The sequence below is a fragment of the Vipera berus genome, assembly GCF_964194415.1.
Source record: "Vipera berus genome assembly, chromosome: 13".
Classification (NCBI taxonomy): Eukaryota; Metazoa; Chordata; class Lepidosauria; order Squamata; family Viperidae; genus Vipera; species Vipera berus.
Genome location: NC_138216.1, coordinates 2,198,333 through 2,225,225, shown reverse-complemented (window position 1 = coordinate 2,225,225; position 26,893 = coordinate 2,198,333). Strand labels below are relative to the sequence as shown.

Here is a 26,893-nt window from a genome sequence, read left to right as displayed (position 1 = left end):
CCGCTGGTTAGCCATACCTGCAGGGCAGAGTATAATTACCTAGAGGTTCCGCAGAGCTGATGAGGTTTTATGCACCTTGCCCTTTTATTAGATGTCACAGTTCCCGTCTCTGATTTTGACTAGAAGCAACAGCTCAGGTATGAAGCGTTGCCCTGCTCTGAAATGATTGGCTATCTAAAGGCGGAAAGGAGATTTTTATAAAGTAATTGCAACCCGTGCGAGCGTTTTCTCTCTCACTTCCTCCATTCCAAGAGGTGGAAATGACACATTCTGGCCGTTGGATGGGGTTACGCCAGGAGGAAGGCAGCCCCTGGAATAATAGCACAAATCTCGGCTGCCCGTAATTCTGGTCGGATGAAAAACTAAGTCCAAGCAAGACAGTCCTTGAGGCCGAGTTTTGAAAAAAACCACTAGGGTAGAATTCGAAGCCTGGCTGGGAAGCTCCAAAGGTGCTTTTTTCAGAGACAACCAGACTTGGTTTTGCTTTGAAGTTGTTTCGCTTCTCCTCCAAGAAGCTTCTTCAGTTCTGACTGAATGGTGGAGAATGGAAGGGCTTTTGCAGTCATCTGGACATTAGTGGAGTCATTCCACATCCATTTGCACTATTCAGGTGACCCCGAGGGCACAGATAAAGCTCCAAGTGGCCTCAAGAACCCTCAGAGAGAGCATTAACAACCAGATGATTGCCGATGCCAGAATTTGAACGAATGAGTGAATGAATGGATGGATGGATGGATGGATGGATGACTTTGGTGTAGAACTTCAGGTTTTCCTGCTTTCTAGAACTCTTGGCTGTGAAGACAGGTAGGTTTTGCTTTCTCTTGCAAATATTTTAATCCTACGAATTGCCCGTCTTTTAGTTAGGCTTGGGTATTTGTACTTTTACAGTATTTTATTTGTATTGTTGCATAGTTGTATTGTTACAGGGTTACCCTGTGGTAGGGTGGGCGGCCAATACATTTAATAAATAATAATAACAATTGAGGGTTGATTGCTGATGAGCAGAGATTCCATCCATTGTGTCAAAGATTGAGGGACACCATTGCTCACATGTATGTGGATCTTTCATTGCCTTTGGTTGGTTATGGATGAATCTTGTCTTGTTTATGGTAGGACCCAAATGTCTCTGGAGATTCTCGGTCATCCAGAACATGGTTGTCTGAACGGTGCCTTTTCCAAAAGGCAACTGGACTATGTTTTTCCCTTGAGGAAGAAGACGTTTCGCTTCTCATCCAAGAAGCTTCATCAGTTCTAGCGGAATTTCTGGCCAGAACTGATGAAGCTTCTTGGATGAGAAGCGAAACGTCTTCTTCCTCAAGGGAAAAAAAAATATTCCAGTTGCCTTTTGGAAAAAAAAACACCACCTTTGAGATCCATAAACCCCAAGTTCTGTTGATTGTGGTTGGACAAGATTTTCAATTTAGAATAGAGTGATTCAAGGTTGTTTTCACCCTCCGTTATCCCTTCACGTGATAAATAACCAGGTTTCTTTCTAGCCCTTTTTGGAATGGAAAGAGAAGAAAGTTTCTTTTAGATAACTGGACCGCAAAAGTTGTCTTTATTTCCGTAAAGGTATAATGAATGGAGAGGGTACTGTTGTCTCCTCAGTATGAAAATTTGCCAGCTATTTTGGGTGATGGAATAATTGGGCTCCAAGAATGGAAATTCTTGAGCATCGAGATCCTTCTGGAAGAGGACTAAGAATGTGGAACGGCTCCTCTGGAGTCTTATCAGGACCAGAGTTGTTACTTGTCTACAACAAAAATAGAATGACGCTAACATTTAGGAGGTCAGGTTGATGAGCCATGCTGCCTTTGACTTCTGAGGAGGCAACTGTTGGCCATTTTGGCCTGGCAAGTGGATGTCCCCAAGCGTCATAGTGCTGTCGCGTTGGGACGGTGAATATATCTGTGGATGAATGGATGGAATGGATGGAGAGCCTTGGTGGAGCAGTGGGCTAATGCCTCCTTAAGGAACACCAGCTGCCTGCCATTAGTGCAGGTTCGAGTCCCACCAGGCTCAAGGTTGACTCAGCCTTCCATCCTTCCGAGGTAGGTAAAATGAGGACCCAGATTGTTGGGGGCAATAAGCTGACTTTGTAATAATGCCGCTTGGGCCCCCCCCCGAAAGCCCTAATAAGCAGGCATATACATAGAATGAAGGCTATTGCTAAGCACATTTGATTTGTGCTTCTTAGATTGTAAACCGCCCTGAGTCTTCGGAGAAGGGCGGGATATAAATGGGATTAAAATAATAAAAAATAAAATTCCCCGAAGACCTCTGTTGATCCTTTTCATCTTTGGATTTTGTCTTCTAAGTTGTTTGAAGGAAAATAAGGAGGAGAGATAAGCAGGGGTTGTTCTTATTATTATTATTTTACCTTGGGATTCTCTGGCTTTTCTTCAAAAATTCTCCAGGCTGAGGCGCTTTGGGGAATAAAGAAATGTAGGATTTCTCGTGATGGTGTACCAACCTGTCAAGCCATTAAAGGCAAGCACATTCAGGAAAGGAGAACTTCTTGGATTACCAGAAATATCTTTCTTACCAGACTGTATTGTAAGAGAGGCTTGAACGCCTGCCAAAATAATTCTCCAGCTCAACTTATACCTAGCATAATTAAGGTGGAGTTAGTCTGAGTCTCTTTCTTTCCCACTCTTTCCCCTTCCTCTAGCCTCAGGGGTCTTTTTTTTAATGAGTAAATTGCCCCCTCCCTACCCTCCATTTCCTTCCTTCCTTCCTTCCTTCCTTCCTTCCTTCCTTCCTTCCTTCCTTCCTTCCTTCCTTCCTTCCTTCCTTCCTTCCTTCCTTCCTTCCTTGCAAAAAGGCGAACTCAGTCACTTCTCTTAGCCAAGGAAATGTATTTTCATCCTGATATAAATTGGCATGTTTTACCGACGGAAATGATTTCCCCTACCAGCTTTCACAATATTTTAATACAGCGTGTTGCAGTATGCAAATAGACGGAAGTCTAGCAGCAGAACCGTTGGAACTTACTTTTGTCACACAATCGTTTCCTCCCACACAGCCCGGCTCCACCGCAGCTGTTGGAAATCAGCTCCCCACCCACAGGAAGATGTATGAAATATCACTGACAGGCCTACGTGTGCATGTACACACATTTGTGCCTTTGAAAATCAACTTTTATGCTCATGCAGGTCTATTTTTCAGAGAGGTGTTACGGAGCTGCCAAACTGCCGCGCCTGTGATCTTCAGTAAAATTTGGAAGATTGGTATCCTGTCACATCTTTGTTAAGCCAGAGTTTTTTCCCCCCTTATTGTTTGGACTTATTTTCAGATGAGCAGATGACTTAGGAGAAGCAGAGAAGACAAAATAGGTTCACCCTCACCTTTCAGCTAGTCCTGATTACAAACTCTTGTCAGATTAAACCACAAATGTTGAATGGATAAGACATTAACAAGCCAGCTTTTTGTCCATAAAGATTCTCAGTCATCCAGTTGTCACAAGAGGTGCTTTATTGAAAAGTCAGCTGGATGGTTTTTTTCCAGGGAGGGAGGAAGGAAAGGAAGGAAGTGACGCCCTTGTCACTTCTCGCCTGGATTACTGCAACGCTCTCTACATGGGGCTGCCCTTGAGGTGCACCCGGAGGCTTCAGCTGGTGCAAAATGCGGCTGCGCGGGTGCTTATGGGAGTATCTCGATACTCCCATGTTACACCTCTCCTGCGCGAGCTGCATTGGCTTCCGATTGCCCTCCGGGTGCGATTCAAGGTGCTGGTAATCACCTTTAAAGCCCTACATGGCTTAGGCCCGGGGTACTTGTGAGACCACCTGCTGCCAATGTCAACCTCCCATCGCCCAGTTCGCTTCCACAGAGTCGGCCTCCTCAGGGTGCCGTCGGCCAGGCAATGCCGGCTGGCGACCCCCACGGGGAGAGCCTTCTCTGTGGGTGCACCGACCCTCTGGAATGAGCTGCCTCTGGAGCTGCGGACGGCCCCTGACCTTCGGTCCTTCCGTTGTGACCTGAAGACATGGTTGTTCCAACAAGTGGGCCTGGACTGACCATGGTTTTTTAATTTGGCTTTTATTGTGTAAATTGTCCCGTATTTCTTATATTCATTGTTTAATTCTTTTTTAATTTTTGTATTTTATGTCTCTTAATTTTTATTGTTGTGAGCCACCCTGAGTCCTTAGGGAGAAGGGCGGCATATAAATTTAATAAATCCAATCCAAATCCAGGAGGAGGAGGAGGAGGAGGAGGAGGAGGAGAAGAAGAAGAAGAAGAAGAAGAAGAAGAAGAAGAAGAAGAAGAAGAAGAAGAAGAAGAAGAAGAAGAAGAAGAAGAAGAAGAAGAAGAAGAAGAAGAAGAAGAGGTTTCGCTTCTCATCCAAGAAGATTCATCAGTTTATCACACAATTGATGAAGCTTCTTGAATGAGCAGCAAAATGTTTACCTTTTCCTCAAGGAAAAAACAGTCCAGTTGCCTTTTTAAAAAAGCACCTTTGAGAAAAGCCTCTTTTTTGTTTTGTTTTGCAGAGATGGTGTTTTCCCAGGATTTATTTCCTGGCCACTGCATGAAGGGCACACGGCAACCAACATTAAGTTGGCCCAAACCAACAATAAATGGGCTTGTCATTCTCCATTCACGAGATGCCTTTTCTCCTTGCTCCAGGCAGTGGGCTTCAATGATAAAATAGATTGCGCTATTTGAAGTTAGCCCAGGGCTTCCTATCTGTGGGTTAAGAGCGTAGAATTTTTCCAAAAATGGCCCTTGATCGACGTGGTTTGGTGGTGAATTTAGAACTGGGCACAGCGCAGGAAGACAAGAGTCTCGTTAATACAATTGGCTTTCTCTCAAGGTTTACGGCTGGGCGATAGTGACTGCACTTTGTGTTGTTGTTGTTGTTGTTTTAAACCTCAGAGCTTTACAGCAAGGACCCACTTGTGGCTTTAGAGAGGCCCATTTTTTTCGAATCAAAATATTGCAGCAGTATTCCTTGGGGATCCTCAGCCGTAATATTGCACCGTATTTTTTTTTACTGAAACTTGCGGGCAGTAAGATGCTCTGATACATGAATCAAACCTGGCTATGCTTGCTTGAATTCCAAGTAGCTGTCCTTAAAAAAAAACCAGATGTTTGCTGTCCTGCTCTTTCTAACTCTGTTTGCTAAAATTGGATTTCCAGAATGGTTTTCCAAAACTGATGCTGTTGAGTTCTGAACCTTTCTAAGTTTAAACTATGAAACAGAGCAGGGATCCTCCTCCTCCTCCTCCTCCTCCTCCTCCTCCTCCTCCTCCTCCACCACCACCACCATCTCCACCTCCACCAGCATAATAAATAGTCCAGTACTGCCTGCTGAGTTGGCATTCTGAACCCGAACATCCCATTCAAATACATTTTGTTCCGTTTCAATTTGTTTTTATTACAATAATTGATCAGGAGCGAAAAAATGAGAATACATTCCCTTTGACTCAACCTACAGAGCAAACAGCCTAATTTAGATTGACATAACCATTATCTTGAGAAGTACTACAGGCCTTTGCATAGATCTGGGCTATGATTAGTAGCCTTTCTGGATAGGAGAAGCTGGGCGTAGTAGCACTCTTCAATGCTAACTTCGCTTAGAAGTGACGAGAAAAGGGAAGAGAGCCGTGGATTCTATTTGGGAAACCCTGATGGAAGACCATAACAGCAAGCAACGATCATCGACTCTTCCACTCCCAACTTTATTGCATCATCCAAGGATTTTGTCAGCCTCAAAGAACCAGGTCCAAAGAAAAAAAGGGGTTCAAATTTCCTGACATCATTCTGTGCACAGAAATCTTCTCAACTAAACGTTTGCACCTGAGTAGGACTAAATACAGGGATGCGGTGGCTCAGTGGGTTAGGACGCTGAGCTTGTCGATCAGATGGTCAGCAGTTTGGCGGGTCGAATCCCGAGTGCCGCATAGCAGAGTGAGCGTGCCTGTTACTCGTCCCAGCTTCTGCCAACCTAGCAGTTCGAAAGCACGTAAAAATGCAAGTAGAAAAATAGGGACCACTACGGTGGGAAGGTAACAGCGTTCCGTGCGCCTTTGGCGTCTAGCCATGCCGGCCACATGACCACGGAGACGTCCTCGGACAAGCGCTGGCTCTTCGGCTTTGGAAACGACTAGCACGCATGTGCGGGGGAACCTTTACCTTTACCTAGAACTAAATACAGTTTCCATTGGCGTTCAAAGCAAGTTTGTTCTCTTGTGACTGCATAGAGACTAAACTAATTCCTTGTTTGACTTGTACGAAATCATGGAGTTGTCGGACCTACCTGGCTATGACTTACGAAGGCTTTTGCCTGGACAGAAGAAACAAATTTTAGTATTGTTCGGGACATGCAGAAATGTTTTCACTGTCTTATTCTTTTAATTCATTCTGCAGCATTAATTCTGTCCTTAAACCCTTAAGTGGCTTCCCGCTTGTCATTTTAGAATAGAATAGAGCTGGGAGGGACCTTGGAGGTCTTCTAGTCCAGCCCCTTGCTCAAGCAGGAGAGCCTATACCATCTCAGATAAGTGATTGTCCAGTCTCCTCTTCAAAATCTCCAGTGATGGAGCACCCACGATTTCTGAAGGCAAAGCTGTTCCACTGGTTGATTGTCCTCACAGTCAGGAAGTTTCTCCTTAATTCCAGGTTGCTTCTCTCCTTGATTAGCTTCCATCCATTGTTTCTTGTCCTGCCTTTAGGGGCTTTGGAGAATAAATTGACCCCCTCTTCTTTGGGGCAGCCCCTCAAATACTGGAACACTGCTATCAAGTCTCCCTTATTTCTTCTTTTCTTCAGACTAGCCAAACCCAAATCTCGCAGCCGTTCTTCGTATGTTTTAGTCTCCTTTGATCATCTTGGTTGCTCTTCTCTGAATTTTTTCCAGACTCTCAACATCTTTTTTTGTGATACGGTGACCAAAATTGGCTGCAGTATTCCAGGTGTGGAATACTAGGGTTTTATAAAGCGGTACTAATACTCCGCGTGATCTTGATTCTGTGCCTCTGTTTTGTTCAATGTTGATCTCTGTTTCCCCCCCCCCCCTAAAGGGCCAGTTATCCCAGGCTTTGGAAGAGGCAGGAAATCAGAAGAAAAAAGCAGACATGGTAAGTTTAGTGTTTTTTTTATTGTGTTTAAATTAAAAAAAAAACAACCACAAATGTATTTGACTTAGAGCTTAGTTTTATTTTGTACAGTTCAGACCTATACACACACACGTACGTACACCTAGTCCTCGACTTATAACAGTTTGTTTAATGACTTTTCAAAGTTACAGCAGCATTAAAAAAAGTGACTTACGACTGCTTTTCACACTTACGACCTTCGCCGCATCCCCCCCCCAGGGTCACGTGATCCAAAATCAGATACTTGGCAACTGGCTCATATTTATGACGGGTTTCACTCTCCCGGGGTGGGGGTGGTGTCCTGTGATCCCGTTTTGCGACCTTCCGACAAGCAAAGTCAACAGGAAATCCCGATTCACTTAACATCCATGTCAGCAACTTAAGAACTGCAGCGATTCACTTACCAACCGTGGCTGGAAAGGTTGTAAAATGGTCGTAAAAACTGACTGAACAACTGTCTCGCTTAGCAACAGAGGTTTGGGGCTCAATTGTGGTCATAAACTGAGGACTACTGTACACACACACACACACACACACACACACACACACACACACACGCTCCCTCTTCCTGTGTTCTCTGCAACAACGGCAACCCGTGTGATGGGTTGGGCTGAGAGAGAGAATAACTGTCCCGAGGTCATCCAGTTGACTCTCGTGCCTAAGGGAAGATTAGAACTCATGGCCTCCTTATTGGTGACCCGGCATTTTAACCACTATATCTTAGGATGAAGCACTAATTTATAATTGTCTGCATTTATATGATAATGATGCACTTCATGGCCCATGGCTTCCAATTTTGAGACTCCGGGATTAAACCCTGAAAGAACCGGAATAGGAAAAAGCTGTAGACTTAATATATTTTTTTAAAAAACAATACACCGGGAATCCCCATTTTCTACGCATGCAAGCAAAAAAAAAAAAAAAAGTGCAGGATTTTCAGCAAGTAGGAAGCATTTTCTTTCCCCTCCTGTAATTCCGTTCAGTTTGTTTTACATTTTTTCAATGACTCATTTTTCTCTGCTTGGAGGATCCGGGCCGTGGGTGGCTGGCTGGGTTTAATAAGCAATATGATCGTGTCTTTCTTCTGTGGCTCTTCTTTGCTCATAACTTTCAGCTCAGGTTTGGGGAGTTCGGCTAGCCGAGGAGAAGATTACGAGCCTTTGCAGTCAGAACGGTTTAGCTAGAGCAAAACTAAGCAGCCCCAAAGAAATAATCTGAGGATTAGTGTGTGTGTGTGTGTGTGTGTGTGTGTGTATATATATATATATATATATATATATATATATATATATATATATATATATATATATATATATATATATATATATAGGGGACGCGGTGGCTCAGTGCTAAATTTGTATTCATGGATGCTGTCCCTCAAAATGTACGCAGTGCTTCATGGGGAAACAACAATTGATGAAAATGCTATCTGCCATTTGGCCATCTGCTTGAAGTCTTCTTGTAGGCTTCAAGTCTCAGTAGACGTTCCTCAGTGGACAATTAGAATTAGGGGCTAATTAAAGTAGAGACTGTTGTGTTTGAGAAACGCATAATCTGAAAAAAAAAACGAGTTTATATGGCATCTGGAAAAGTGCTTCCAGGTCTGTTAGAGGTTATTTTAGGAGTAGAATACATCTGAGGTGGGTCTCCACCTATTCCTCTGATGGTGGACAATATGCATCATCAAGATTGGCTTGGTCTAACTTGTCCAGACCTGCTTCCATTACCTGGCAGACCTGTTTCCTGGGCTGTGAGGCTCCTTGATTGTAAGACATTCGGTCAAGTTTCATTCTGGAGTTAGTTTATTCAATAAAGTTCTCCTTTCTCTTATTTTTCCATTTAGGCAACCTGAGATTTGTCCATGACCATCCGGAGGGGTGGGGGGTGTCAAAAGGGGACACCAAATAAAGAATGAGGGCTCACCAACAGCCAATCCAGTTCTGCCAGGCCCTGATAATCTGCTCCATATTTCTCTGGAGGTTTTCAAGGAAAGACTGGACAATCATTTGTCCTGGATGGAATAAGGACTCCTGCCTCGGGCAGGAGTTTGGACTAGACGACCTCCAAGGTCCCTTCCAGCCCTATGATTCTATTTACTCTAGCAGGGTTTGATTTTTCCAAGAGCTCAAATGGAGGCCTTTGGCACTAGTGAGCTTGACCACGCCTGCGCCTGCTAAAGATGTTGTCCATTGAGCTCTATTGAGCGATGCCCACATTTGCAGCGTTGAGAGAGTTACAGAAGTGAAATTTACGTTGACCATGTGAACACTCTTGTGTGACTGCGCCAAAAGACCCAACCGTTGTCTTTTGGGCATCATCAGGCTGGGTCTGTCTGATGCAAAACCAAATCTGTGGGAAAGGCTGCTCATGAAACGTACCAGAGAAATACCTGTTAATTTTACTTGAAATTCTGGGCTCATAAGATTGCTGGTTGTCCTATTCTCAGAGCACCTTGGGCAGCCCGGTTTGATGTTCTTTTTTCTTTTCTTTTTCTTTTTTTTTGCTCTCAAACCGTGTAGTACATAATTTCAGGAATAAGTGATCTGCCAGATGGACTCATCTCGGTTGTAACCATTTCTTCTATTATTGGTCTTTTTGCAAAAGGAAGCTGCCAACTGTGTCAAGCTGTGCAAAGGGCAGTCGCTCTTGAAGCAGAAATGGCTTTCACTTCTGTTACTGAAATAGATTTAAATTGAAATATTAAGATGGCTGTGATAATGCCATTTGACAACTCAAGTGGCTGGAAGACTACATTACTGTCTGTCTTTCTGTCTCTCTGTCTACCCACCTACCTACCTACCAACTTACAACTGGATGCTAGAATTTTTATTATTATACATTTCTTCCCTCCCTTCTTTTCTTATCTTAGATCTGCTTCCTTCTCTCTTAATCTTCTTTCTTTCTTTCTTTCTTTCTTTCTTTCTTTCTTTCTTTCTTTCTTTCTTTCTTTCTCTTTCTTTCTTTCTTTCTTTCTTTCTTTCCTTCCTTCCTTCCTTCCTTCCTTCCTTCCTTCCTTCCTTCCTTCCTTCCTTCCTTCCTTCCTTCCTTCCTTCCTTCCTCCCTCTCTCCCTTCCTTCTTTCCTTCTCTTAATCCTGCATCCTTCTCTTCTAACCTTCCTTCCTTCCTTCCTTCCTTCCTTCCTTCCTTCCTTCCTTCCTTCCTTCCTTCCTTCCTTCCTTCCTTCCTTCCCATTGAGAAGTGTCATAGCACATTAGTTGCAGAGGATAGTAGACGAAGTGGATTAACTAACACACACACGAACTCACACACTCCTGTTCTGTCTTCGGATGTGGACCTGGGACAGAGATGGAATTGCCAGCTGTTCTGGATCTGAAAACACCTCCAACCACCCCCACACCACCCCCTTTTACCTCTTCTAAAGCCTTCCGCCTCCTCTGTGTTGCGTTAAAAACAGGTTACATTTCAAATGTTAACATAAACTCCCATTGCCCAATTAATGGGAGTTGACTTATTAATTGCTGCTAAAGGCTACGCGTTGATTGCTCTGATTACAGAACACAGCAGCCTTCACCGTCATCCTCTTAGAAATGCTTAGCAAATGAGTTGTGGGTGCTTCTATTTAAAGCTGATCGGTCTACGGCGCACGTACCATACTTGTTCCTATGCTAATGTGAAATACCGAACGGGTGAATCGCCGGTGCCAGGTGAAAAGGGAGATGCAGGTGCCATGTTTACCAAATGCCATGCCACTCGGAGCACCCAAAAGCCTACGTATCGAAGGGTAATAGAGCCACCAAGCTCATCGACTCTTGTGTGTTTTCAACACACGATTCAATTACTTGTCTGCGAAAGTGACTGGAAAGCAAAAATAAAAAAATAAAAAAAAATAAAAAATTGAAAGGAGAGAAATGTAAATAGCTTCAGCTAATTGCAGTTGACAAGACAAAGGCAGTTTGACTTTCCAGTATTAATTAGCAAACCCATGCTAATTAGCTTGTATAAGCACAATTTATGCATCTTTCTCTAAATGCAATTAATTTCGCAACTGACGATGTCTTTGGGATGTACCACCGTATCATTAACATACTTCGCCCTAATTAAGCATGGGCAGCGGCGGCTGGAGAAATGAGCTTGTGATTATAGCCATTCAGGAGTTGCTTTGATAGTTTGGATCCCGCAGTGAACTTGAGTTAGGGTTTAATTTTTGAGTTTGCGAGAAGTTGTTGGCCTGCTGAATGGAGGTGTGGCAATCTTATTTTCTACGGAATTATTCTGGATAACAATTTCTTTCCTGAATTCCAGAGGAGAGGCATTTTGCTTCTTGCTGGGACAATATTCCAAAGAAGTATTAAAATATAAAGCGGGGACTACTGTCTCTTGCCAAAACAAAGCAAGAAAGATGATTAGGGGGCTGGCGGCTAAAACATACAAACAACGGTTGCAGGAATTGGGTATGTCTACTCTAGTGAAAAGAAGGGCTAGGGGGGTGACATGATAGCAGGGTTCCAGTATCTGGGGGGCTGCCACAAAGAAGAGGGGGGGTGTCCACCTATTCTCCAAAGCACCTGAAGGCAGGACAAGAAACAATGGATGGAAACTTAACCAAGCAGAGAAGCAATCTGGAATTAAGGAGAAATTTCCTGACAGGACAATTAATCAATGGAATGGCTTGCCTCCAGAACTTGTAGTTACTCCATCACTGGAGGCTTTTAAGAAAAGATCGGACAGACGTTTTGTCTCAAAGGCATAGGATATCCTTCTTGATGAGGGGGTTGGACTAGAAGACCTCCAGAGTCCCTTCCAATTGTTAAAAAAACCAACAACTGGTGTTAATAAAGCTGTCAATCCCTCGTTTGGAACAAGCTGGGCTATGTTGTTTCAAGGGGCGATTTTTGTTAAGTTTGGAAGAATTAAGATCTAGACAATCAAGTGTAAGTCATCAGGACTAGGTAATATTTGAATATTACAGAAAGTTTGTTAAGGGTTTTTCTGCGCTAAATTTAGCCCCACTTTCTGAAGTATATCATACATTCATCATGAGATGTTCAGAAGTGCCAAAGCAACTTATTCAAGATCTTTCTTTCGGTTTGTAATCAGTAATGGGAATTTAGGATTGTGATTTGCATGCAGTATTAAGTAGAAGAGCCGAAATAGTTTGGAAGACAAGATGGAAAAGTGAATAGAAGTTTTTGTATCTGTTTTGCTCCAGAATTTATCCTCGATGCAAATAAAGTACATCACTTTTTTTAGCCTAAGAATTTATTTAAGGGATTCTAAATAAATGGGAAAACATGGATAGTTGCAATTTAAAAAAGCAAATGAACACATAGGAACAAAAGAGTTTTGGCTTTGGAATGGAGCATTGATCATATATGAACAAGTAAAGCCGCTTGCAAATTTTGGAGAGGTGGAAAAATCCCACCTGACCTCATGTTTTCTAGAATGCTGAATACGAAAATGTAGATGGAGAAAACTGCAGCAAAGCACCTTCATCCTAACCACTGCAATCTGATCCAGATAAAAGTTGAGATTAAAAAAAGGGAATTATGATTTCCAAAGGGCAAAAGCAGAGAAGCGAAGTTCCCAGGAATATTTCCATCTTTCCTTATGAAATTGTCAAGAGATTCTGTTACAGGCCTAGTTTATTCCCCCTTAAATAGGAATGGATTTCAGTAATTGCCTGAATTCCATTGAAGCTTGCAAGCTTCAAAGAGAACAGAATAACAGAATTGGAAGGGACCTTGGAGGTCTTCTAGTCCAACCCCCTGGTTAGGCAGGAAACCCTATATCATTTCAGATAAATGTCTGTCCGATCTTTTCTTAAAAGCCTCCAGTGATGGAGTAACCACAGCTTCTGGTTGCAGCCCCCCTCAATGCATCTTGCAATCTCTTACTCTGTAAAACCTGTTTGCAAGGAGATTTCAGCCCTGATCCTTCTTTACCAGTTCAACATTTTAAAGTTTACCATATACAGTACTGTCCGCTAACTATTTATAACAGGCTCGCTTGCTTTAAAACAAAGCATCCTTTTACTTCTAGGAGTTTTTGACTGGAGATTTTGTAAAGGAACAAAAAGACGTAGCTGATCCCTGAACATTGCAGCAATTACCCCATCAGCAACCCCAATGGATCTGAAGCTTAGCATTATGTATTTATTAGATAATTATCATGCCTTTCAGACAATGGTTGGGTAGCAAAGTGGCTTGCATCAAACTGTGTTGGGTTTAGGAGAGGAAAACTTAGGTAGTTAAAAGAAAGGGGGGGGACACGTTCGTGATGCCGCCAAGATTATTAGTTACAAGTCTTTAATATTTATGTACATTTCAGCCTGGGAGATTCCCTCCTTTGTGTTATTCCTTGATTAGCACAGGATATGATCCTTCCTAGTAAAGTATGAGCTAATCTGCATTTTTCCAGTCTTGGGACCAGGAAAAATAAAGGCCAAAGCATCCATCTTTTGGAGAAGAGCAAAGCCTGTTCCTACTGCAGTGAGTGTGTGAGCTAGGCTTTCTGTTAGCCAAGATAATCATGAACAGGCAAAATATGGCTTCAGTTCCTGCCAGACTTTTCATCATAACGCATTGGGGGGGGGGGGGAAATAAATAAATAAACAGCAGCTACTAAATCACAGCCAAAGCTGCTTTAGCATAAACCTCCGTTCATTCATCCTGCAAGGCAACCTCAACATTGGTTCCAACTAATGGACTGTTTAAGTCAAAGGAAGGCCTGCATAAAAACAATTTAGAATTTCTTCCCTCTCCTAGTGGTTGCAGCAAACCAGCATGAATCTGGGGGAGGGGGCAAAAAAAAAACACCAAACCCCCAACCCAAATCAGATTTTGTTTTGCAATGTTGGAGAAAGATTTGGAGCAACACAGCAAAGTTCCCGCGCTGGTGAGAAGAGAGTTGTTAAATATTTATCGAGTCCGAGAACTTGCCGTAATGGATATATACATATATTGTCTAAGTTAGATACTTGGATCCAGGTAGAGTAGTTGCTGACTTCAGCTGATCTCAGCCCTAATGTGGATTTTTAGCGAGGCTTTCCCCCCCCCCTTCTTCTCCTTCCTAGTGCAATTTTTCAAGTTAATTCCAAATGTCACTCTATTTCGTTTCCAAATATAATCTCTGGGAGAGAAGGCCCAGTCCGCCTTACTTTCGATCTCAGAAGTTAATGCGCGAATTTATATTCTTTTCTGGCACTCGCGCTGCTAAATTAAGAGGCGTAATTATCGGAGACGCTGGGTGCAAATGAATAGAGTGCGAAGGGGGGATGGGTGGTCCCCCAAGACTCTCCTTTCTGCCCCCCCATTCCTTTTGCTCTCCCCAAGGACACCCCCCTCCTCCTCCTCCATAAGGCTGTTTCTGGGGTTGCCATTAACGGCCTTTGCTCAGGCTGATGGTTGAGAGGAAACTTTCTGCGTGTCGTGGGAGCCGTAAAAATTGCTTCAGTTTTGCAAAGAAATCACCTCTGGCTACCAGACTCCTTTCCTTTCCTGTCGGAGGGGTGTGTGTGTGTCCAGAGAAGGGGCAAGCGTGAAACCCCTTCCCTTGCATAGGTTCAGGTAGTCCTCGAATTATGGCCACAACTGAGCCCAGAATTTAAGTGGTAAAGCGAGACATTTGTTAAGTGAATTTTGCCCCATCTTACGACCTTTTTTGCCACAGTTATCTCTGTTTATGTCCATATAGAGGCGAGCAAACCCCACTTCCTGCTAGCACTGATGATGTTACTTAGTTGGGTAATGCAACGCCTGCAGGTAAACCACCAAGGAGCCCACAGTCGTCATTGTTGTCCTCTTCCTCCCCTTTCTCCTCCTCCTCCTCTTCTTCTCCTCCTCCTTCCTCTCCTCCTCCTCCTCCTCAACTGTGGTCGGAATTTGAGGACTATCCGTAACTCTGATCCCCCCCCCTTCTGCTGCAAAACGTTGAGCCAACGTTGCATTTGAGATGCATTCTCAGCTGCCCCTGGAAGGCTTCAGCTGCCCAACAACTGTCTGAATCCTAACCAAGTCTCTGGGACACAGTTGTCGGTTGTTTTTCCAACGGAGAAGCCTCCTAACACATTGCAATGCACGGAGGACGTTGCGTATTGTCACCCCCTTATCATCACCACAAGCAGCAGCCAGCATGGACAACCTCGCTCTGTTGTCACACAGACGCTTGAATGGGGGGGGGCCTTCATAACCCCCTCCTTCCCTGCCATCCATGCACAATTGCAGGGCCCGGCCATCGATTACGGACTCCATGCCTCCTTCTCCAGAGGGAACGGTGGGCAATTTATCTGCCGGGTGTCAGGAGAACAGGTGGCAGCCGGGAATTTGGCCTTGTGTCCGCTTATGCCATGATAAATAGGCTGTTTACTGGTGCTCGTTCACGGGAGCGCTCAGACCAGCTCAGAACTATAATAACAAACCTCATTGCAACCTTCGGCTGGAAAGCAAAGCATCGTGGGCTGTGATGAATGGCTCCGCGTGGGAACAACGGGGCAGAATTGAAAATCTCCTGCTGGATTGACTGGCGCTCCTTCAGGTACCCCGTCCCTGGAATTATCTTCAGAGCACCAGCTTGAACCGGGCCATCTATGATGGGTTGAGCTGGAAAAAACAAAAGCAGAAACCCACTAATCATAAAATTGAGGACAATATGTCTCACTGTGATCATCACACCGGCCAACCAATATGATTACGGTGTCTTTCTTTCTTTCTTTCTTTCTTTCTTTCTTTCTTTCTTTCTTTCTTTCTTTCTTTCTTTCTTTCTTTCTTTCTTTCTTTCTTTCTTTCTTTCTTTCTTTCTTCCTTCCTTCCTTCCTTCCTTCCTTCCTTCCTTCCTTCCTTCCTTCCTTCCTTCCTCCCTTTCTACAATTTGAGAATGCAGGTGAGGGCAGATTTAAGAGGCAGACGGGAGACTGAGTTTAAATCCCCTTTAAGATGCTCTTTGAAGAAATTCTGGACCTTCTTACAGAGCGTGGTCCACCATACTACGACGCTTTCAAAGAAAGAAGATCAGACCACAGGACAGAGATTTAATGGAGGGGCTTTCTTTTGTGCCTGCTCGTCCAACAATCTTAGTAGACCCCCATCAGAATTTAGTTAAGACTTGTGGAGGCAAAAGACCTCTTTAAAAATCATTCCAGGAGAGAGTATTTAATCCTTCAGTAAGGAACAGCTGAAACTCTTATTATGTTCTCCAAATGTGTCTTCCACGGTTGATGATTCATTGAAAAGCACGGAAATTTGTGCCTTGCATCTCGCATTGCAATCAAAAGGTAAGTCAGATAAAACAGCTTGGCAGATTCCCATAGGTGTCTCACAAAAAACCACAGCGATATGAAAATAGCATCGTATGAATCACAACATCACCAGGGCAAATGGCATCTGACACACACACACACACAAGAGATGTCTTTCACCCCCCCTTTCCCCCCCTCCCCAGATGTCCACAAGTACTCGACTCGCATGTAAAGCACTCTCTTGGAGCAGTACTCCAGAATCTAACTCTTCCTTTGAAGTTTCCTGAATTATTTTAATGAGGTGGCTCTTTGCTGTTGAACGTTCATCTCTGAAGAGATAAGTGTGATTCCTAAAAATAGCACGGAACAAAAAGAAGAAAGGTTTGAGCCTTTGGACCTCTTAATTTCATTCAATGATTTCATATAATTATCTGTTATGGTATGGGCTAAGCATACGTTTTGACCAAGAAGTCATTCCTCTAATTTTCAAGGTCACGATTTACTAATAGAGATTCACGTAGGTCTATCATTTGTTACGCTAAGCCAGGGGTCTTCAAACATGGCCCTTTTATGACTTTGGACTTCAACTCCCAGAATTCCTCAGCCAGGCACGCTGGCTGAGGAATTCTGGGAGTTGAAGTCCACAAGTCATCAAAGGGCCAGGTTGGAAGACCCCTGTGCTAAGCCACAATGATAGTGTTGATTGGTTATTTTCATTTAGCAGGAGGTTGTCTTCCTCTCAGACGTCATGAGTATGGAAGGCTTATCTGTGTCTTGATCTGTGGTGACCACACCAAAACACAAAGCTAACTTCCATCTGTTCTCTTTATTTTGTAGCTGGAGGTAGAACTTCAGATGCTGAAGAGACAAGCGCCCACTGTAGAGTCCAGCAACTTCCTCACCAAAGAAGAGCTGGATACGCTGAGGTGAATGTCCACCCCTCTACTCATAGTGATAGAGCTGAGGAGAAGAGACGGAGCTAAGTCTTTTCCAACTCCAGAATTCCTCCTAGAACAGACATGTCAAACACAAGGCCCGGGGGGGGGGGCAGATCCGGCCCGCGAAGTGGTTTCATGCGGCCCGCGAAGCCATCCTGGAAACAGTGAGGGAACGGCCCAGAGACCCTCAGATCTGTCCCACTCCTGCCCAGGCCCCCATAGGCTCCCTTGATGTGAAGGATGTAGAGCTGGCCACGCCCACCCAGTAGGCCATACGCACTCTAGCCACGCCCACCCAGTAGGCCATACGCACTCTAGCCACGCCCACCTGGCCCCCTGAGGGCAACCGCAATGCTGATGTGGCCCTCAATGAAATTGAGTTTGACATCCCTGTCCTAGAAGAACTTCTGCCCCAACCTGGGGATCAGTACATCATCAGTATATCATAATCAGATACTGATTACGGTTACAATCATAATGATGACCAACATCCAGGGTCTTGGTAATAGACAGAAACACATCTTGAAGAACATCAGTAATGTGATGTGAATTTCAGACCAATGCCATGGGAACCTGCCCAGAGTAATGCCCCACCCCCCACCCCCAAAAATCAAGGATCCCAGACCAAGGTCATGATTAATGACTTTGGAAGCCAGAGAGGGAGGTCTCATTAAATCCATGAGCTTTCTTTGTCTTTTCAAGTTCTGCCATCCACTAATTAGATGAACTCGGATGCCACTTAAAGATGATGGATTACTTTTTCAATTTATAGTGTGCCAAGCTGACAGGTAGATTGCCTCTTGAAATAAAATTATCCGGCTTTCATTTTGAGAGTTAGTAGGGCGGGGACCTGAAGCAGCGGGAGCTGGGTGAAAAATGTATACAATTTGCACTGCTGACATTTTAAACTTTCATAGCATATTTGGCTTGTTGTAGTTCATATAGGGGTCTCTCTTTACTTCTGCCCCACCACAACAGCAGCAGCAGCCACACCTGTGTTTGAGTTGGGAGAGACCTGGTTGTCCAGAATCACTTGGTGAGGTCTCTGGTTATCAGGAAACTTGAACCTGGTGTCAGACACAAAGAATCAGGACTACGTTAAGTTGCAATTCAGAAGGATCTATTGCTCAGCCTATACTCAAGAATCCAATCAACTAAGGTTCAAATCTGAATCGGCGCCAGATAAGGGTCAGCAGAATTCAAGGGGTGTTGAACTTGGATTGCTTGTGGCAGCGCGAGGACTCCAAACTGCTGACATGTTTAACACCACCCTCCAGCTTTGCCTGCCCTTTTCCTACACTTGGATCTGCACAGTGCAAGTTGAGCGTCCTAACTCCTACACCACACTAGCAGATGTTCTCTAAACTACTCCATATTCCTCAAGCAGAAAATGGCCTTTCCTCCCAACAGGCAAAGAGAGAGATTTTGTAAATCTGCACCCCTTCAATACTCAAATAGCTATCTCCACTGATGTTTCACACTATTTACATTCACGGCAAGGGAGTTGATGGATGATTTAAAGGGCAAACAATTCATCTCTCATCAACACTCTGACGTGCTTTGTTCTTTCATTCTGTAGGACCTGAAGAGGATTTAAAATGCGAGCCAACCAGCTCCTATACATTATCATTTGTGTCTTTGGCATCACATGTGACATCTTGGTGTGCAAGACCACCCTATTGTTCTGTACCAGCCTGCTACCGGCCTTGCAGAAAAGGCAACCCCTTTACAGACGGCAAAAGGCTGGAATACGTCTGCCAAATTTATTACAAAAACAAACAAAACATGAAACAAGATACTGGAGCTTTGAAACTCTATCGGAGCGGTTGCTTTCAGCAAACCAGCCCTCCCCCAAACATTCCCTTTATAAAGAGTTCAGGGCGTGGCCTCTCGTTGCCTCCTTCCGAGAAGTCCCACAGCCTTCCTCTGCTTGCTCCTACTTGACTGCCTCCTGCGTCGGGCGTCCTTAAACAGGGCCAGCTGTGGGTCATCTTCATCCACACTGTCAGGCTCACACAGCTGGGTCTCCACCAGGTAGGAGGGGCCCGGCTGAGGGCTCTGCGGAGCCTCAAAGCCATCATCAGCAAGTTCTTCAACACCCCCCTCCTCCCCCTCATCTGAGTCATCCGACCCAACTGCCGAACCCACAGGCTGACCCTGAATCACAACACCTATGTCTTCCCCATCCACCCTTTTCCTTCTAGTTTGAAAGCTGCCCTTGTTTCCCTTACTCTGTTAGTTGGCACTGAGGTACTTCTTCAAGTCGTCTTAACTAGACCTTCTGACTGATGGTTATCTACTTACATATTATTTTTACTGACTGCCTTTAGAGCAGAGGCTTGCCAGCACAGATGAAGGAATGGCTTGAGATCTGTTGGGTAGCCTTGATGAGATTTCAGCAGGAAAGCAGGACCCCTTACATTGTGTGCCGCTCTTGAATAAGGGAGAAATGATAAAAAACCATTCCAAAAATGGGTACAGAAACTGTCATAATGGCAGAATTGGATAATTCATCTGAAGGGGCATAGGTGATCCCCTAGTGTAAAGCAGCATTTTTCAACCTCAGGAACTATAAGATAGGTAGACTTCAAATCCCAGAATCCCCCAGCCAGCATGCTTTGCTTAAATTTTCCCAGCAAAACAAAACGTCAAAACTGGCCATGAAAATGTTCCTATGTGGTTGCATCCAAGCCGGCTTGTTCTTCCAATTAAACTCAAGATCTAGATACTGTTCCCTCTGGGTTGCGTGGTCCCAAGCAATAGAGAGTTGAAGCCAAATATTCTTTCCACTGTCTGAAGTTGCTTCTTCCTTAATTACTGGACGAGGCTGGAGATCAGCCTTTTGCTATGATGATCTTCCTTCTGTCAAGGAGACATGGTTTCCAGGGTGCTCAGGAAAATTAATATTGTCTCACCTTCCAAAATTAGAGGGGGATTCTGCAGGATACCTTTGGGACTCCGCCCACATCCTACACCCAGTGTGAGTAGACATCAGTTCAACCTATCCTAATAATTGAAGTATACCAGCTGTTACCAGCAGGCATAATAAAGCTTAGGACCATCTATTGTTCTCCCATTTCTTCTCCATTCATGGTTCCATCTGAGACTCATTCTGATGAAAAGAGGATGCTTACTTTGAAATTGGTGTTGGGAAACTGGAGGGAGGAGTCAAGCAAGGACCTAGCTTGGAGTCTTTGCGTAGCCGCAAAAGGCATAAGTTTGATCTCCAAGATCCGTGAAGCCCTGTCTGATCGTTCCCAGGGGTAGGAGAGCAGTCTGGGGAGATTCTTGTAAGTTGACAAGTGATTCTGGTTGTTTGCACCTGGCATTTGGAGAGGATTCTGGGTCTAGTTTTTTTGCCCACTGTCCTGATGCCCAGTTCTTTCTCTGGTCTCTGCCAACTTCCCCTTGCTGAAAAAAACTTTCTCGGACAGGGAGATGCGCACCAAGCTAGGGTCGGACCTTTAGCTGCCTATCTCCATGAACATTGGGTGTTAAAATTACACACACACACACACACACACACACACACAAGCTCCCCCACTTCCCAAATGTAGCCAGTGGAGAATTCAGGCATTCAGGTTAAACCACTTAAATCTCTCTTCACATCCTATGCGTGAGAGAGTTTTTTTGTTTTGTTTTTTACAGAAAACATATCTTTTGTCTTCTCTTTTTTTTTAATATGGAAAGTAAATTATCTCCAGGAAGCTTAAAAGTCTTTATCTATATCTCTCCCTCTCTGCCCCCCTAGCCCCCCCTCCCCTCCCAATCCGGCCTGGGAGAACAAAGCTCTCTTTTCATCTGACTTTTTTTTTATAGCTGTTCTATGTGAACATTCTCTTTCGACATTATTACTTCTGAGGAAACAGCACAAAGTAATATTAACACTGCCAGTCCTTCACCTACACCTGGCCTTCCATAAATCACGTTAACCCTATTTGGTGATCCCCCCCCCCCCCCCCGCAGCCAGGGGCTGCTTCAGCCTTTCATGGCGTAACACCCAGTAGGATGAAAAACTGTTTTGTTGGTTTTTTTTTATTTGCTAGGAGTTAAGGGAACGTTTTGAACTGGAATAAATAATAACTCTTCTCCCCCCCCCCCCAGCAGCGACTTCAGCAAATCCTCCGTGTCAGCTATGCATTTGGAAAGTGGGTGGTTTTAAGCGGAATGGGATAACTCGCCACGGCCAGCCCATTGTGGCCAACTTGCCATGGGAAAACAGCCGCGGCGGGTTGGCTGCGACGAATTGGCCGTGGCGAGTCGCCTGCGGCGAATTGTTGGAGATCCAGCTTTAAGGAGCTGATCAGAAAGCCACGTCCTTGTCCTGGTTTATGAGCCACGTTTCGTGGCCCTCACTCGATGGTCAGTTTCTCCCTCTCTTGGTGTTCTTCAGAGCTTCTGAAAAGCACCATCGGAGAATCAGCTGTGGCTCTCCACCGATGGATCTGGGCGCCGAGTAAAGCAAGTGCCATTAAATGTAGATTAGATTGGACTTCGGCTTCATCCCGTAGGGCCTTTCCTGTGTTTTCACAATTAAACCTTCATTAGCTTAATTAGCCCTCTTGAGGTTCAGAGGAGACACATTATTTCTGCAATATGACACAGCTGTGTACACCACCTCATGACAGAGGTGACTCGAGTTTTCAGGAAGATCTAGCTGGAGGGCCACACTCAGCTTCTGGAAAGCACACTTCATCCCACTTGAATGGCAAACCTGGTGGGTTAAAAGGAGCATCCTGGCTCAAAAAACCCCCCAAAACAAACCCCACAATATGTCAATTCCGAAGGATGCAAAAAAGTCTGCATTTACCCATCAAGGTAATATAAAACTCTTTCTCTTCCAGGTTAAAGATTGAGGAACTGGAATCCGAACGAAGACGGTTGGAAGAAGAGAACAGATCTCTGGAAGCACAGCTGGAACAAGCCGCGCTTCGGGTAATGTCTTAAGCGCGCGTGATTTGGCTTGATGAGATGGACTGAGAGGTTTTAACCCTGTTTGATCCCCTTTTTTGGTCCTCCTGAAATTTAATTTCAAGAAGCCGAGGGTTGTCTCACGCTGTTGGTTTTTTATTGCAAGAGTTCACTGGGCATCTCTTAGGAAACCGAAGGGAGCCAGGAGCAGCATCCCACAATTTCTTCCAGAATCTGCCTTTGTCAGGCTGAAGCCTTCATTGTGGGGTGAGCTGGTTTCTGCTTTAGGTTTTTTAAAAAAATGGAATTACGAGCTGCTTCTTACAAGAAGACTTGCTGTATCTTATCTGTTTGGGGACGGTCACACAACGTACTTTGTAAGTCACATACAAAGTCGTAAGTCAGATATAAAGCAAATGGCTGCATTCACATAAATGTTAGTTTCAACCTTGGTTAGGTTTTTTTTGTTTTTTTGTTTTGGAGGAATAAATGATGTGTTACATGAACGCAGACTAGTTAGTTTATGACTCAGTGTACTGTGCAAACCCAGAAGGTGGCCTGATGCCGTACCCAAGTTAAGCCTGTTGGGTGAACCCAACTTTGGAGCACAGAAACCACACGCCCCTTCTGCCTCCTGCATTCCAGAATATTCTTGAACAAAGTTATCACATCTTTTCTGGTGGTCACTTGAAAATGTATAGGTGCCTATACCTTTCATACCTTAGACAAGGGGTAGGTAACCTTGGCTCTTTTATGACTCGTGGACTTCAACTCTCAGAATTCCTGAGCCAGCACGGCTCAGCTTGGAAACCTCCCTTTCCCCTCACCATGGCTGGCTCAGGAATTCTGGGAGTTGAAGTCCACGAGTCATAAAAGAGCCAAGGTTGCCTACCCCTGCCGTAGACATTAGCATTCATCTACTCCAGGGGTCTCCAAACATGGCCACTTTAAGAGTTGTGCTGGCTGAGGAATTCTGGGAGTTGAAGTCCACAAACCGTGGCCAAATCTGGAGACTCCTGATCAACCATAACAGCTTTCTTCAACTTATTAAAAAGCATATATTTTTACAACAAATGGATCTCCATCTGTGAGCCATGGTGGCGCAGTGGTGAGAATGTAGTACTGCAGGCTACTTCTGCTGACTGCCAGCTGCCTGCAGTTCGACGGTTCGAAACTCACCGGCTCCAGGTTGACTCAACCTTCCGTCCTTCCGAGTTCGGTAAAATGAGGACCCAGATTATTGGGGGCAAGAGGCTGACTCTGTAAAACCGGTTAGAGAGGGCTGTAAAGCACAGTGAAGCGGTACATAAGTCTAAGTGCTATTGCTATCTACACCATACCAACCAGTCTAGACCATCAGAGACTTAAGTTGGCATCACTCCATGCCATCATGTGACTCTTTTCTAACCCAATAAAAGACAGCAATGGGCAAAGAAAGGGTTCCAAGGAGATCCAGTGAGATTCCAGGTCTTCTCCTGATCTTCTCCCCTTCTTGCTGCTGCTACTTATGTCTTGTAAGAATACCTCCTTAGACCTCTTACGGGAGTGTAAACTAGATCTCACCTTCCTAACCTGCTCACTCTTCCTCCTACATCATGTAGAATTATGGACATAATCCTGTTCCTTTGTCCAGAAAAATCAAGCCAATTTTCACTCCTACTCAGTACTCAAAACTGGCTTTCTTCCATGTCATCCCAGAAACTTATGGAACAGAGGCTGACAGCCTATAGTAGCACCTGTCAGGGTTCAGAGGTGGCCTGCTGTCACATGAAGGGGATTCTGTTCTGGTTTGTCTTTGCTGAGAGTCTTGTCTTGTCTTCCAGCAGATCTTTGATCATCTCATCTGCACTGGTGGCCCCAACAGCCATCTGTGCATCGGGATTCTCGTCTCTGCTCCGAGCGTGACTTTTATCTTAGGTCTGCTGGAGTTAAGGGAACATCCTCTGATTTGTCTGCTCTGGATGAGCGACTGTATATATTTCTTCTTGGTCAAGTGTAATTTTGTAAACCTCCAAGTATTGTTTTCCGATCTAAGAAATCCTTCAACCGTTAAACCTGTTTTTGTGAAGATGGATATTATGCTGTTGATTATGCCTTTCAGCCTTTCCTCTTACGTCCTCCCGTTCTCTTGTTTTCTTTTTCCTAGCTCAGATAATATAATGTCTCTCAAATATTGGGGGGGGGGGCATTGTAAGTGGTGGAAACATCTTAAGTTTTACTCCTCTAACTTTTTTCTGTTGACGACGGACCACCGAGCTCGGTTTCTAGAACTGTGAGTCCATATCTTCCTTTTACGAAAACATCATTTCCCATTTCTGTTCGGGGTGATTTATTTACAAAATCTGGCTCTGTAGTAGAGGATGAATGTTCATAAGTCAAGTGCACCGTGTTTTGCTAAGCATAACTCATTCGTAGTTCCACAAGGCCGACAAGGTAGGTCACCATTATTCCCATTTTGCAGGTGGGGTTCTCAGTCTGAGAAGATAAATGAGTTGTCCACAGTCAAGTGGTGAACCGGGGTGGCCAAGCTGGAGTTTGAATTCTGTTCCTCAAGTGCAGCCCCAACTCCGTTCACATCCACGGGAGATAGACTGGATGCTCACCTCTCGCAATGATCACGTTACGAAGGGACAGCCCCACACTGGGTCCACATTTCCATAATTCTATTTGAGCAGCTGTGCACTTCAAGAGGTGTCTTACTATGGCTCAAAGACTGGGCACCTCCGATTCATGGAGCTGTTTGGAAACCGCTCGGTAGTTGACTTGCTAGCACCGGGTAGGTGTGTATGCCTCCTTTGAAGTGTAGCCAAAATGTATCTTAAGAACATGAACGTTGTGGAACTACTGGCTGGAGAGATAGCATTCCTACAGACCGTGGACGGTGTGGAGCTTGGGGGCCACAGTGTTGTGTTATGGGGTTCTTTATATCTAGCCCCACTGTATGAAATTAAAAGGTTTATGAAGGTCCCATCTAGCAGTAGGTCTTGTAAGAACAGAACAAAGCCTGTTTTTCATGAAGAAAAGAAGTAAGGGGGATGAGCTAGCTACATCACACACACACACACACACACACACACACACACACACACACACACACAGCGCTCATGGTGATTGTGTGTACTCTTTCTTTCCTGTCTATCATCTGCTTTTTAAGCCTTTCTCATTGAGAACCTAGGTCTGCTTTGTATTAAATCAAACCTTGTTCTGCTCAGAATGCTCTTGTCGCTCTCCTTTCTCCCAGATGGGCCAAATGTAGACTCCTAGGGCTGGAAGGGACCTCAGAGGTCTTCTAGTCCACCCCACCCCCTCCTCAAGACAGGAGACCTTATACCATCCCAGACAAAAGGCTCTCCAGTCTATTTTTGAGAACCTCCAATACTTCAGCACTTACTATTCCTCTGGGACATTTGCAACCGGAAGCATGCAAAGGGAGACCTGGAGTACACTTGGAAGTGAGTGTGAACTTCACAAGCAACGTCAGTCAAAGACCGAAGCTCTCCGTTGTAAAACATCCACTCAAAAGCTAGTAGGTTCAATATCCACTTGAGTCAACAGGCTGAAGTGCGCATTAAAGGCACCAAGGTTGGCTTGCTCAGTGGAAAAGATCAGAAGTCGTTACAGGTTAAGCCTCGATTTGTGCCACAACGCCATTATTGTGTGGTGGGTTACTTTCTTTTAACTTCCTTCCTTCCCTCCCCTTGCTCCTCCTGTTCCACAAAGATGGCTTCATTTGAAATTACCCAGATTTCAGACACGGCATTGATTTTTATCTTGACACCTATTAGAGGTGAATCAAATCTTTCTTTTATTGGCAATTCCCAGGGATTTGGCGGAGGGGGGGGGGAGAAGGGGAGGCGAAAGGAATGACAGCTCTGCTAAAACAAGAGCATCCCGAGTGCTTTTACCAAGCAACGCTTAGCGATGAAGCCTGTCACCTGCTTCTCCTTTAATTGGGTTCCTGTCTCCAGAAGGGAGATGAAAGTCTTGGGTTTGATGTTTTGATGCCCCGGTCTCCGAGGAGCACTTAGAGCAGCGATAGTTCCTTAGGAGGTTACAAGCTCATTTGTTTCACATTTCACGTCCCGGTCCTTGACGGAAGAAGATGTCAGTCCCCAGCGCTGGACCAGTGTAGTCAAGCTCTGAGTGAGGTTGTGGTTTTGCTGGTCAAGTTAGAAGGCTTAGCTCAGCCCTTAAGAGTCCAGATAGGACAATCAAAAGGACACTGCTGACATCTGCCTCTGATGGGGATGGTACAAACCTCCCTGCTTTTATTTTAATTGCTCCGTTCCGTTGCCCGCTTCTAAGGGAAGGAACCCGAGAACATATATCTGCTCTTTGCTGATCAAACTTTCTTAAGTCTTGGAAGCGTCAAGCCACCCAGGAAAATAGGACAAAGACATCTAAAGAAATAGCCAAGGGAGAGGTTCTGTTCTAACCATGGTGTGATTTAATAGGGACGCACCATTCCCAAGAAACAAGCATGGATACCCATAAAGTTCATTAGCTAGGTCATCGGGTTTGTAGACTGTAACTTACAAAAACAGTCCTGGGCACTTCAGGCTGATTGGGCAGGGAGAGAGAGTAACTGTAGGAGATGGCCAGGCTGAGCCTGAGGGAGGGGTCAAGCGTGTCATAAGTCTTGAGCGCTTTAGTGCCCACAAGAGATCTAAGTCCAGCCCTTCTTGAATTCCATTGACTCTTATTTACCAATTTGCTTTGACCATTAGTAATTCAGATTTTTATAGAGAGC

General features: G+C 44.6%; 1 protein-coding gene across 3 annotated transcripts in view; it reads left to right on the top strand.

Annotated features, from left to right (window-relative positions):
* The window catches only part of MAD1L1 (mitotic arrest deficient 1 like 1), a 188,765-nt gene that overhangs the window by 107,721 nt on the left and 54,151 nt on the right, over positions 1 to 26,893 (top strand). For all 3 annotated transcript variants that reach the window (XM_081337803.1, XM_081337802.1, XM_081337804.1), the window contains exons 13-15: positions 7,026 to 7,082; positions 17,132 to 17,220; positions 22,077 to 22,167. In XM_081337803.1, the coding sequence (XP_081193929.1) occupies positions 7,026 to 7,082; positions 17,132 to 17,220; positions 22,077 to 22,167 (237 nt within the window). The remainder of the gene's footprint in view (positions 1 to 7,025; positions 7,083 to 17,131; positions 17,221 to 22,076; positions 22,168 to 26,893) is intronic.